Source organism: Ranitomeya variabilis, chromosome 2, assembly GCF_051348905.1.
Source record: "Ranitomeya variabilis isolate aRanVar5 chromosome 2, aRanVar5.hap1, whole genome shotgun sequence".
In the NCBI taxonomy this organism is placed as follows: domain Eukaryota; kingdom Metazoa; phylum Chordata; class Amphibia; order Anura; family Dendrobatidae; genus Ranitomeya; species Ranitomeya variabilis.
In genome coordinates this window covers 41,850,590-41,863,730 of record NC_135233.1, presented here as the reverse complement: position 1 = coordinate 41,863,730, position 13,141 = coordinate 41,850,590, and the positions used below count along the sequence as shown (strand labels likewise).

General features: G+C 43.4%; 1 protein-coding gene across 2 annotated transcripts in view; it reads left to right on the top strand.

Moving 5' to 3' along the window:
* Positions 1 to 13,141, top strand: part of HHAT (hedgehog acyltransferase) — a 375,411-nt gene that overhangs the window by 232,149 nt on the left and 130,121 nt on the right. For both annotated transcript variants that reach the window (XM_077282350.1, XM_077282351.1), the window contains exon 10: positions 1,177 to 1,378. In XM_077282350.1, coding sequence (XP_077138465.1) covers positions 1,177 to 1,378 — 202 coding nt within the window. The remainder of the gene's footprint in view (positions 1 to 1,176; positions 1,379 to 13,141) is intronic.

Below are 13,141 nucleotides of genomic sequence, written 5' to 3'. Positions count from 1 at the left end.
TACAGGAGGAGAAGGTGAGCTGTGACATCACCTATTGTGAGTGGTGGATCCTGTGTTATCTACTGTATATAGTGGTGTTATCGGTCATTGTACAGGAGGAGGAGGTGAGCTGTGACATCACCTATTTTGAATAATTGATTTACTGTGTATATACAGCTCTGGCAAAAATTAAGAGACCACCACATCAAAACCCTGTCATCGGGAAGCCTGATCTCCAGACCTGAACCCCATTGAAAACCTCTGGAATGTAATCAGGAGGATGATGGATAGTCACAAGCCATCAAACATAGAAGACCTGCTTACATTTTTGCGCCAGGAGCAGTGTGAAAGACTGGTGGAAAGCATGCCAAGACGCATGAAAGTTGTGATTAAAAATCATGATTATTCCACAAAATATTGATTTCTGAACTCTTCCTGAGTTATAACATTAGTATTGTTGTTTCTAAATGATTATGAACTTGTTTTCTTTGCATTATTTGAGGTCTGAAAGCACTGGGGTTTTTACAAAAAATTTGACCATTTTTCTTTGTCAGAAAAAAAATACAAAATTTGTTGCTTGGAAATTCTGAGACATGTTGTCAGAAGTTTATAGACTAAAAGAACAATTTACATTTTACTCAAAAACACACTTATAAAGCGAACAATCAGACAAACTGAACATTTTGCAGTGGTTTATTAATTTTTGCCAGAGCTGTATATGTACAAAGATATGTTTGTGATGATAATGAAACTGCTGAAAAATTATATTTGCATAACAAGAAGTAGGAATCTGTTTTTAAGCTTAGCGGCCAATGTGAAAATTGTGAGAATTTTATTATATTAATATTGATATGAAATAAACCATAATCAAAAATCACGTCATTGCAGCTGTGCGTGATGGGAGCTGGCTGATGTCTCTTTTCAATACGGCAGCCCCTTCTCTACTACGGCCATTACACAGACAGGGTGCCTACTGAAAGCGCAGTCCGCTGGCTGCCTTCATACACAGCTCTGATGATGTTCTTTAGAAATGGTTTTTGGCATTGTGCTTGGTGTGGAAAGTGCAGGTAACTTAGGGGTTTCATCATTTTTTACACTTGGATAACCCTGTTTAGGTTCTGAGGATCTGCTGCGCTGCATCCTGGAAGGGCTGAGCTGTGATATCAGCTAATGATCCAACATGATGTCTTTCCGCAGATACGTCTATATCCCAATGGGCGGCTCACGCTCGGGGCTGGGAGGAGTGCTGCTATCCACGGCATCCACCTTTATCTTTATAAGTTACTGGCACGGAGGCCATGAATATCTCTGGTACTGGGCAGCACTCAACTGGATTGGCATCATAGCCGAGTATGGATTCAAAAAACTACTCTCTCTACCAACCCTGCAGGACAATATCGTAAGTATGAAATACTCTGATGATGGTGGCACAACACACAAGTCATTGTGTAAGGACAGGGAGCAGGTGAGCTGTGACATCACCTATTGTGAATAGTGGATCCTGTGTTATCTACTGTATATAGAGGTGTTATCAGTCATACAGGAGGAGGAGGTGAGCTGTGACATCACCTATTGTGAATAGTGGATCCTGTGTTATCTACTGTATATAGAGGTGTTATCAGTCATTGTACAGGAGGAGGAGGTGAGCTGTGACATCACCTATTGTGAATAGTGGATCCTGTGTTATCTACTGTATGTAGAGGTGTTATCAGTCATTATACAGGAGGAGGAGGTGAGCTGTGACATCTATTGTGAATGGTGGATCCTGTGTTATCTACTGTATATAGAGGTGTTATCAGTCATTGTACAGGAGGAGGAGGTGAGCTGTGACATCACCTATTGTGAATGGTGGATCCTGTGCTATCTACTGTATATAGAGGTGTTATCAGTCATTGTACAGGAGGAGGAGGTGAGCTGTGATATCATCTATTGTGAATGGTGGATCCTGTGTTATATACTGTATATAGAGGTGTTATCAGTCATTGTACAGTAGGAGGAGGTGAGCTGTGACATCACCTATTGTGAATAGTGGATCCTGTGTTATATACTGTATATAGAGGTGTTATCAGTCATTGTACAGGAGGGGGAGGAGGTGAGCTGTGACATCACCTATTGTGAATGGTGGATCCTATGTTATCTACTGTATATAGAGGTGTTATCAGTCATTGTACGGGAGAAGGAGGTGAGCTATGACATCACCTATTGTGAATGATGGATCCTGTGTTATCTACTGTATATAGAGGTGTTATCAGTCATTGTACAGGAGGAGGAGGTGAGCTGTGACATCATCTATTGTGAATGGTGGATCCTGTGTTATCTACTGTATATAGAGGTATTATCAGTCATTGTACAGGAGGAGGAGGTGAGCTGTGACATCACCTATTGTGAATGGTGGATCCTGTGTTATCTACTGTATATAGAGGTGTTATCAGTCATTATACAGGAGGAGGAGGTGAGCTGTGACATCACCTATTGTGAATAGTGGATCCTGTATTGTCAGTCATTATACAGGAGGAGGAGGTGAGCTGTGACATCACCTATTGTGAATGGTGGATCCTGTGTTATCTACTGTATATAGAGGTGTTATCAGTCATTGTACAGGAGGAGGAGGTGAGCTCTGACATCACCTATTGTGAATAGTGGATCCTGTGTTATCTACTGTTTATAGAGGTGTTATCAGTCATTGTACAGGAGGAGGAGGTGAGCTGTGACATCACCTATTGTGAATGGTGGATCCTATGTTATCTACTGTATATAGAGTTGTTATCAGTCATTGTACAGGAGAAGGAGGTGAGCTGTGACATTACCTATTGTGGATGATGGATCCTGCGTTATCTACTGTATATAGAGGTGTTATTAGTCATTGTACAGGAGGAGGAGGTGAGCTGTGACATCATCTATTGTGAATGGTGGATCCTGTGTTATCTACTGTATATAGAGGTGTTATTAGTCATTGTACAGGAGGAGGAGGTGAGCTGTGACATCACCTATTGTGAATGGTGGATTGTTATGATCCTAGTGGCAAGGATCGCAGGTCGGACTAGCTAAGTAACTGAACAGACTACTAGCTCTGGGGAAGTGGTAACTAGATTGACCGCAACCTGATCCTATCCGCAAACAACTATAGGCAGCCGTGGAACGTTACCTAAAAATCCTAGACGTCTCGTCACGGCCTTAGAAACTGACTATTCCTGGAGGGAAAGTAAGTCCTCACTTGCCTCAGTGGAAGACGCCAAAGATATAGAATAGCCCCCCACAAATATTAACGGTGAGTTAAGGGGAAAGCACAAACGCAGAGATGAAATCAGATTTAGCAAATGAGGCCCGCTAATACTAGATAGCAGAAAATAGGAATGAAACTGTGCGGTCAATAAAAAACCCTATTCAAAATATCCACGCAGAGATTGCTCGAGCCCCCGCACCAACTAACGGTGCGGGGGAAGCAACTCCGTACCCCAGAGCTTACCAGCAAAAAGAAATCACATGTTAGCAAGCTGGACTAGACTCATCATACACAGAAATCATATTGCAGGCAGATGAGCAAAAAATATTCAAACAGAACTTAGCTTATCCTGAAGAGGCAGAAAACGAGATAATCAGGAGTAATCAGAATAGCACTGAATACATTGACAGCCGGCAACAAGTGGAAGTGAAGCAGAGCTAAATAGGAGCCTCCCTGGTGAATAACGAGGCAGCTGATCCAGCAGACCCGCAGGATAATAAACCAAACCACCAGGGGAGCCAAAAAACCAAAGTCACACAATACCATCTGTGACCACAAGAGGGAGCCTGAAAACGGAGTTCACAACAGTACCCCCCCCTTGAGGAGGGGTCACCGAACCCTCATCAAAACCCCCAGGGCGATCAGGGTGAGCCACATGGAAGGCACGAACCAAATCGGCCGCATGAACATCAGAGGCGACAACCCAGGAATTATCCTCCTGACCATAGCCTTTCCACTTAACCAAATACTGAAGCCTCCGTCTAGAAATACGAGAATCCAAGATCTTCTCCACCACGTATTCCAATTCTCCCTCAACCAGCACAGGGGCAGGAGGCTCAACCGAAGGAACCACAGGCACCACATACCTCCGCAACAACGACCGATGGAACACATTATGAATAGCAAACGATGCCGGGAGGTCCAAACGAAATGACACAGGGTTAAGGACTTCCAAAATCTTATAAGGACCGATAAACCGAGGCTTAAACTTAGGAGAGGAGACCTTCATAGGAACAAAGCGAGAAGACAACCACACCAAATCCCCAACGCGAAGTCGGGGACCCACACAGCGACGGCGGTTGGCAAAGCGCTGAGCCTTCTCTTGTGACAGCTTCAAATTGTCCACCACATGATTCCAAATCTGATGCAACCTATCCACCACAACATCCACTCCAGGACAGTCAGAAGACTCCACCTGACCCGAGGAAAAACGAGGATGAAACCATGAATTACAAACAAAAGGCGAAACCAAAGTAGCAGAACTAGCCCGATTATTAAGGGCAAACTCGGCCAATGGCAAAAAAGTCACCCAGTCGTCCTGATCAGCAGAAACAAAACATCTTAAATAGGTTTCCAAAGTCTGATTAGTGCGCTCGGTTTGGCCATTTGTCTGAGGATGGAAGGCCGACGAAAAAGACAAATTAATGCCCATCTTAGCACAAAAGGTCCGCCAAAATCTAGACACAAACTGGGATCCTCTGTCGGAAACAATATTTTCAGGGATCCCGTGCAAACGAACCACATTTTGAAAAAACAGAGGAACCAACTCGGAGGATGAAGGCAACTTAGGCAAGGGCACCAAATGGACCATTTTAGAAAAACGATCACACACCACCCAAATGACCGAGATTCTCTGAGAGACAGGGAGATCTGAAATAAAATCCATGGAAATGTGCGTCCAAGGCCTCTTCGGGACAGGCAAAGGCAACAACAAGCCACTGGCACGAGAACAGCAAGGCTTAGCCCGAGCACAAATTCCACAAGACTGCACAAAGGAACACACATCCCGCGACAAGGAAGTCCACCAGAAGGACCTAGCCACCAAATCTCTGGTACCAAAAATCCCAGGATGGCCTGCCAACACCGAAGAATGAACCTCGGAAATAACTCTGCTGGTCCATCTATCCGGGACAAACAGTCTCTCCGGTGGACAACGGTCAGGTCTATCCGCCTGAAACTCCTGCAGCACTCGTCACAAATCTGGGGAGATGGCAGACAAAATCACCCCTTCTCTGAGGATACCAGCTGGCTCTGAATCACCAGGAGAGTCAGGCACAAAACTCCTAGAAAGAGCATCAGCCTTCACATTCTTCGAACCAGGCAGGTATGAGACCACGAAATCAAAACGAGAGAAAAACAACGACCAACGAGCCTGTCTAGGATTCAGCTGCTTGGCCGACTCGAGATAAATCAAATTCTTGTGATCAGTCAAGACCATCACACGATGCTTAGCTCCCTCGAGCCAATGTCGCCACTCCTCAAATGCCCACTTCATAGCCAACAACTCCCGATTACCAACATCATAATTCCGCTCGGCAGGCGAAAACTTTCTTGAAAAGAAAGCACATGGCTTCATCACAGAGCCATCAGAGCTTCTCTGCGACAAAACAGCCCCCGCTCCAATCTCAGAAGCATCAACCTCGACCTGGAAAGGAAGGGAGACGTCTGGCTGACATTAGACCGGAGCTGAAGAAAACCGGCGCTTCAGCTCCCAAAAGGCCTCCACAGCCGCAGGAGACCAATTAGTAACATCAGAACCCTTCTTGGTCAAATCCGTCAATGGCTTAACAACACCAGAAAAATTAGCGATGAAGCGACGGTAAAAATTAGCAAAACCCAAGAACTTCTGAAGACTCTTAACAGATGTAGGCTGAGTCCAGTCATGAATAGCCTGAACCTTGACTGGGTCTATCTCAATAGCAGAAGGAGAGAAAAAATGAAACCCCAAAAAGAGACCTTCTGGACTTTAAAAAGACATTTTAAGCCCTTCACAAATAAAGCATTGGCACGCAGGACCTGAAACACCATCCTGACCTGCTTAACATGGGACTCCCAATCATCCGAAAAAAACAGAATATCATCCAGATATACAATCATAAATTTATCCAGATATTCGCGGAAGATGTCGTGCATAAAGGACTGAAAGACAGAAGGAGCGTTAGAATGTCCAAAAGGCATCACCAAGTACTCAAAATGGCCTTCGGGCGTATTAAATGCAGTTTTCCATTCATCACCCTGCTTAATACGCACAAGGTTATACGCACCACGAAGATCTATCTTGGTGAACCAACTAGACCCCCTAATGCGAGCAAACAGATCAGATAACAATGGCAAAGGATACTGAAATTTGACCGTGATTTTGTTTAGAAGGCGATAATCAATACAAGGTCTCAAGGAACCATCCTTCTTAGCCACAAAAAAGAACCCCGCACCAAGAGGGGAGGAGGAGGGGCGAATAAGTCCTTTCTCCAAAGACTCCTTTATATAACTCCGCATAGCAGCATGCTCCGGCACTGACAAATTGAAAAGTCGTCCTTTAGGAAACTTACTACCAGGAATCAAATTTATAGCACAATCACAATCCCTATGAGGAGGTAGAGAACTGAGTTTGGGCTCATCAAATACATCCTGGTAATCTGACAAAAACGCAGGGACCTCAGAAGGAGTGGATGAAGCAATTGACACCACAGGAGCGTCGCCATGAATTCCCTGACAACCCTAACTTGACACAGACATAGCTTTCCAATCCAGGACTGGATTATGAGTCTGCAACCATGGCAGGCCCAACACGACAACATCATGCAAATTATGCAATACAAGAAAGCGAATCACCTCCTGATGAACAGGAGTCATGCACATGGTCACTTGTGTCCAGTACTGAGGTTTATTCGTAGCCAATGGTGTAGCATCAATTCCCCTTAGTGGAATAGGGAATTTTAAAGGCTCCAAAACAAAACCACAGCGCCTGGCAAATGACAAATCCATCAGACAGGGCAGCACCTGAATCCACAAAAGCCATAACCGGGTAAGATGACAGGGAACAAATCAGGGTAACAGACAAAATTAACTTAGGCTGTAAAGTACCGATGGTGACAGATTTATCAATTTTTTGTGCGCTTAGAGCATGCTGAGATAACATGAGCTGAGTCACCACAGTAAAAGCACAACCCATTTTGCCGTCTATAATTTTGACGTTCACTTCTGGTCAGAATTCTATCACATTGCATAGACTCAGGTGTCTGTTCAGAAGACACCGCCAAATGGTGCGCAGGTTTGCGCTCCCGCAAACGCCGATCAATCTGAATGGCCAGAGTCATTGACTCATTCAGACCTGCAGGCGTAGGGAACCCCACCATGACATTCTTAATGGCTTCAGAAAGACCTTTTCTGAAATTTGCAGCCAGGGCACACTCATTCCATTGAGTAAGCACCGACCATTTCCGAAATTTCTGGCAGTACACCTCTGCATCATCTTGCCCCTGAGAGAGGGCCAACAACACTTTTTCAGCCTGGTTCTCAAGATTAGGTTCCGCATAGAGCAATCCAAGGGCCAGAAAAAACGCATCCACACTGAACAATGCAGGATCCCCTGGAGCCAATGCGAAAGCCCAATCTTGAGGATCGCCACGCAAGAAAGAAATAATAATCTTAACTTGCTGAACAGAATCCCCAGAGGAACGAGGTTTCAAAGAAAGAAACAACTTGCAATTGTTCTTAAAATTCAGGAACCTAGATCTATCTCCAGAAAACAACTCCGGAATAGGTATTCTAGGCTCTGACATAGGACTGTGCACAACAAAATCCTGAATACTTTGTACCCTTGCAGCAAGATGATCTACACTGGAGGCTAAACTCTGGATATCCATATCAGCAGCTGAACTCAGAGCCACACCAAGATTAAGAGGAGGAGAGAAGCCAGACACACAGCAGCTAGACACACGGCAGCAAAAAAAAAAAATATATCTCCAAGCTTCTTTTCTCCTGCTTCTGCCATGCAATTAACACCTTATAGGCCGGCTGTACTGTTATGATCCTAGTGGCAAGGATCGCAGGTCGGACTAGCTAAGTAACTGAACAGACTACTAGCTCTGGGGAAGTGGTAACTAGATTGACCGCAACCTGATCCTATCCGCAAACAACTATAGGCAGCCGTGGAACGTTACCTAAAAATCCTAGACGTCTCGTCACGGCCTTAGAAACTGACTATTCCTGGAGGGAAAGTAAGTCCTCACTTGCCTCAGTGGAAGACCCCAAAGATATAAAATAGCCCCCCACAAATATTAAGGGTGAGTTAAGGGGAAAGCACAAACGCAGAGATGAAATCAGATTTAGCAAATGAGGCCCGCTAATACTAGATAGCAGAAAATAGGAAGGAAACTGTGCGGTCAATAAAAAACCCTATTCAAAATATCCACGCAGAGATTGCTCGAGCCCCCGCACCAACTAACGGTGCGGGGGAAGCAACTCCGTACCCCAGAGCTTACCAGCAAAAAGAAATCACATGTTAGCAAGCTGGACTAGACTCATCATACACAGAAATCATATTGCAGGCAGATGAGCAAAAAATATTCAAACAGAACTTAGCTTATCCTGAAGAGGCAGAAAACGAGATAATCAGGAGTAATCAGAATAGCACTGAATACATTGACAGCCGGCAACAAGTGGAAGTGAAGCAGAGCTAAATAGGAGCCTCCCTGGTGAATAATGAGGCAGCTGATCCAGCAGACCCGCAGGATAATAAACCAAACCACCAGGGGGAGCCACAGGGGGAGCCAAAAAACCAAAGTCACACAATACCATCTGTGACCACAAGAGGGAGCCTGAAAACGGAGTTCACAACAGTGGATCCTGTGTTATCTACTGTATATAGATAGAGGTGTTATCAGTCATTATACAGGAGGAGGAGGTGAGCTGTGACATCACCTATTGTGAATGGTGGATCCTGTGTTATCTACTGTATATAGAGGTGTTATCAGCCATTATACAGGAGGAGGAGGTGAGCTGTGACATCACCTATTGTGAATGGTTGATCCTGTGTTATCTACTGTATATAGAGGTGTTATCAGTCATTATACAGGAGGATGAGGTGAGCTGTGACATCACCTATTGTGAATGGTGGATCCTGTGTTATCTACTGTATATAGAGGTGTTATCAGTCATTGTACAAAATGAGGAGGAGGTGAGCTGTGATGTGACATCACCTATTGTGAATAGTGGATCCTGTGTTACCTACTGTATATAGAGGTGTTATCAGTCATTGTACAGGATGATTAGGAGGTGAGCTGTGACATCACCTATTGTGAATGGTAGATCTTGTGTTATCTACTGTATATAGAGGTGTTATCAGTCATTGTACAGGAGGAGGTGAGATGTGACATCATCTATTGTAAATGGTGGATCTTGTGTTATCTACTGTATATAGAGGAGTTAATTGTCATTGTAATCCTGTCAGTGATGATAATTTGACTGCTGAAAAGTCATCTGTACAGAATAGGAAGTATGAGTTTAGTATAAGGTCTGGTGGTAAAATGCAAAATTACAGGGATTTTTTATATATATACAGTGGCCTGTAAAAGTTTGGTCAACCCTGATCATAATTACTGTTATTGTAAACAGTTAAGCAAGTTGAAAATGAAATGATATCTATAAGGCCTAAAGTTAAAGATCACATATTTACTTTGTATTTTAGGCAAAAAAAATATATTGTCATTTTTACATTTAAAAATTTTTAAAAAGGAAAATGGCCCCCTGCATTTTTTAGTTCCTAGTAGCACCCCATTTTGTAAGTATCACAGCTTGTAAACGCTTTTTGTAGCCAGACAAAAGTCTTTCAATTTTTGTTTGAGAGATTTTCATCCATTCTTCCTTGGAAAATAATTTTCAGTTCTGTGAGATTCCTGGGTCGTCTTGCATGCTCTGCTATTTTGAGGTCTAGCCACAGATTTTCAATGATGTTCAGATTAGGGGACTGTGAGGGCCATTGTAAAACCTTGCTCCTTTTGAGGTCGTCTATTGTGGATTTTGATGATGGTTTAGGATCATTATCCATTTGTAGAAGCCATCCTCTTTTAAACTTCAGCTTTTTTACAGATGGTGTTATGTTTGCATCAAGAATTTATTGAAATGTCATTGAATGCATTCTTCTCTCTGCCTGTCAAATGTTCTCCGTGCCATTGGCTGCAACACAATCCCAAAGCATGATTGGTCCTCCCCCATGCTTAATGGTTGGTGAGATGTTCTTTTCATGAAATTCTGTGCCCTTTTTTCTCTACACATACCTTTCATCATTATGACCAAGGAGTTCTATTTTAACCACATTGTTCCACAGGCCTTGTTTCCAAAATGCATCAGGCTTGTTTAGATGTGCTTTTGCATACTTCCGATTCTGAATTTTATGGTGAGGACGCATGAGAGGTTTTCTTCTGATGACTCTTCCATGAACACCATATTTTTTCAGGAGTATCTGAACAGTAGAACAATGTACCACAACTCCAGAGTCTGCTAAATCTTTCTGAAGGTCTTTTTCAGTCAAGTGGGGCTTCTGATTTGCCTCTCTAACAATCCTACATGCAGCTCTCACTGAAATCTTGTTTGGTCTTCCAGACCTTATTGACCTCCACTGTTCATGGTAACTGCCATTTCTTAATTACATTTCAAACTGAGGAAAGGGCAACTTGAAAACACTTTGCTATCTTCTTATGGGCTTCTCCTGCTTTGTGGGCCTCCACCATTTTCATTTTCAGAGTGCTAGCCAGCTGCTTAGAAGAACCCATGACTGCTGGTTTTTGGCACAAGATTAGAGGAGGCTGGTTTTTATAAAGCTGGGAATTTGCATCACCTGTCCTTTCCTAATGATGATAGTGAACAAGCCATAACCCTAAAAGGTTAGTTAAGACCTGAAACCGTGGTCAAAGTTATCTGAGCACGCAAATCTCCAAGGGTAACCAAACTTTTGCATTGGCCCATTTTCCTTTTTATAATTTTTAAAATGTGAAAAATGACAGTGTATATATTTTTTTCCTAAAATACAAAGGAAATGTGTCATATTTAACTTCAGGCCCTTTAGATATCATTTTATCCTCAAGTTGCTTAACCGGTCACAATAACAGTAATTTTGAGCAGGGGTGCACAAACTTTTACATGCCACTGTAGATGGCGATGTGGGAATTAGAAAAAAAAAAATAAAAAAATGAATCCTTTACATTTTTTTTAAACAAATACACTTAAAATAACTGATTTAAACAGTAAATCATTTTCTGATGACATATTTATTTTTAAGATGTACTGAAATATTTACATTTTTGCAGAACTGAAGCAAAAATCTATTTACCTACATTTAACTGAGTCATAATCTACTTTTTTATCAAGTTTTTATGTTAAAATTATTTTTTACATTTTTTTTATTTTCCATGTCATTGACTATATTAAGTATAATCCTGAGATCTTTCAAATTTCACTCTAATGCTTCCATTTTGTAGAGATCACTTTTTAGCTGTCGTCTCCCAGAGCATGCCCACAACACTCTCCCCGAGAAATCGGCGATCATCTCCAGTGTGCTGTTTCCTATGATCCACCTGCCGGTTGTAAAACCTCTCTGAATAACTGCTACTAGTGTAAGGTGGCTGTAGGACACCTAGTGGATGGGAGAGAAATGCTGAAGAGTTGGGAGAGACGGCTGCTCACAATATCTCCACCCCTGGGTGTGGTTCACGTTGTAAATTGATACCTGTTTGTCTCACACATGTCTTTGTATGGAGATGTGCAGATCTTCTGGATTGAGTGCCTTTGCTAAAGGACTGAGAAGCTGATACAGAGGTGCTGCATGTCGTGGGTAAAGGCAGCTATAAGCCAAAGAGAAACTTCAGACAGCATGGAGGACCTGATTAAACACCTTGTGCAAACTCAGCAACAGATACACCAGCAACAGCTGGTAGAACAGGAGTCAGATAAGCTGTTTATGCAACCGCTCCAGCAGCAGAACTGACAGCAGCAGCAGATTGAATTATTCACAGAGGCGGTTCACGGCACCGCGGCAGCTCCACCTCCGACTTCAAGGTCAACTGATGATGGTGAGGAAAGCCTTGCAGAAAGTGATCACAGGAGGCGACATAGAGGCATTTTTAACCATTTTTGAAAGGGTCAGCGAAAGTGAGAACCTCCCACCAGAACAGTGGGTGGAAATCCTGGCACCATTTTTAATAGGGGAGCCACAAAAGGCCTACTGTGATTTAGCCTTACAGGACACCAAAGAATATGCAAAATTGATATCGGAAATTTTGGTGTGCTTGGGGGTGACAATGTCAGTCAGGGCACAACGGGTCCACCGCTGGGCATATCACCTTGACAAACCCCCTCGCTCCCAATTTTTGATCTGCTGCACCTCATCCAAAAATGGTTGCAGCCGGATTCCTCTATCCAAGCACAGAAGGTAGAAAGAGGTGTAATGCAAACGTTCATGCACTCCCTTCCAAGCCCGATGCAGACTTGGGTTGCCCAGGGACATCCCAAGGATGCCAATGACTTGGTCGGACTGGTCAAAAGGTATCAGGCGCGGAGGCTAAAAATGGGGTGAGGCTTTCAAATTCCAAGAGCGTGGTGGAGGTCATACCGAGGGTCTCATTGATGGGTGTAAGATGTCCTGGCCCATGTCATGTAGCTGCCCATTGTCCGCTGACCACTGAACAAGTGGACTGTAGCATGGGACTCCGGTGTTCATTCTTCACAGGGTGTAAGGTCCACCTTGCAAAGGGCTGCAAGCTTGTCCTGTTAAAGTTGATGGTCTGCAAATGACTGGACTACTAGAGTCAGGGAGTTTGGTGCTCCTTGTGAGGTCCACATTCCCTCTCCAATTGGTTCATGGGCAGAAGATGGGCATCTGCTGAATTCACGGGGATGCTAAAGACACTCCCGTGGCCAAAGTGGTTATGAGACTGATATAAATCGCGAGCCCGCTCCTGGCAAACGTTTATAGTGAGTAGAACAACCGACTGATTCCTAAACCCAGAATAAGAAAAAATTGAAAGCTAAAACTTTTACAAGTTTTACAAAAAGTTTTTCCATTAGTAGAGTTTAGAAAAAAGATTTGCGGGACCCTGGGTGCAACGGCCATATTGGTAGTCTATCCAAAGCCTTGTAAACCTCCTTCTACAGGCGACATCT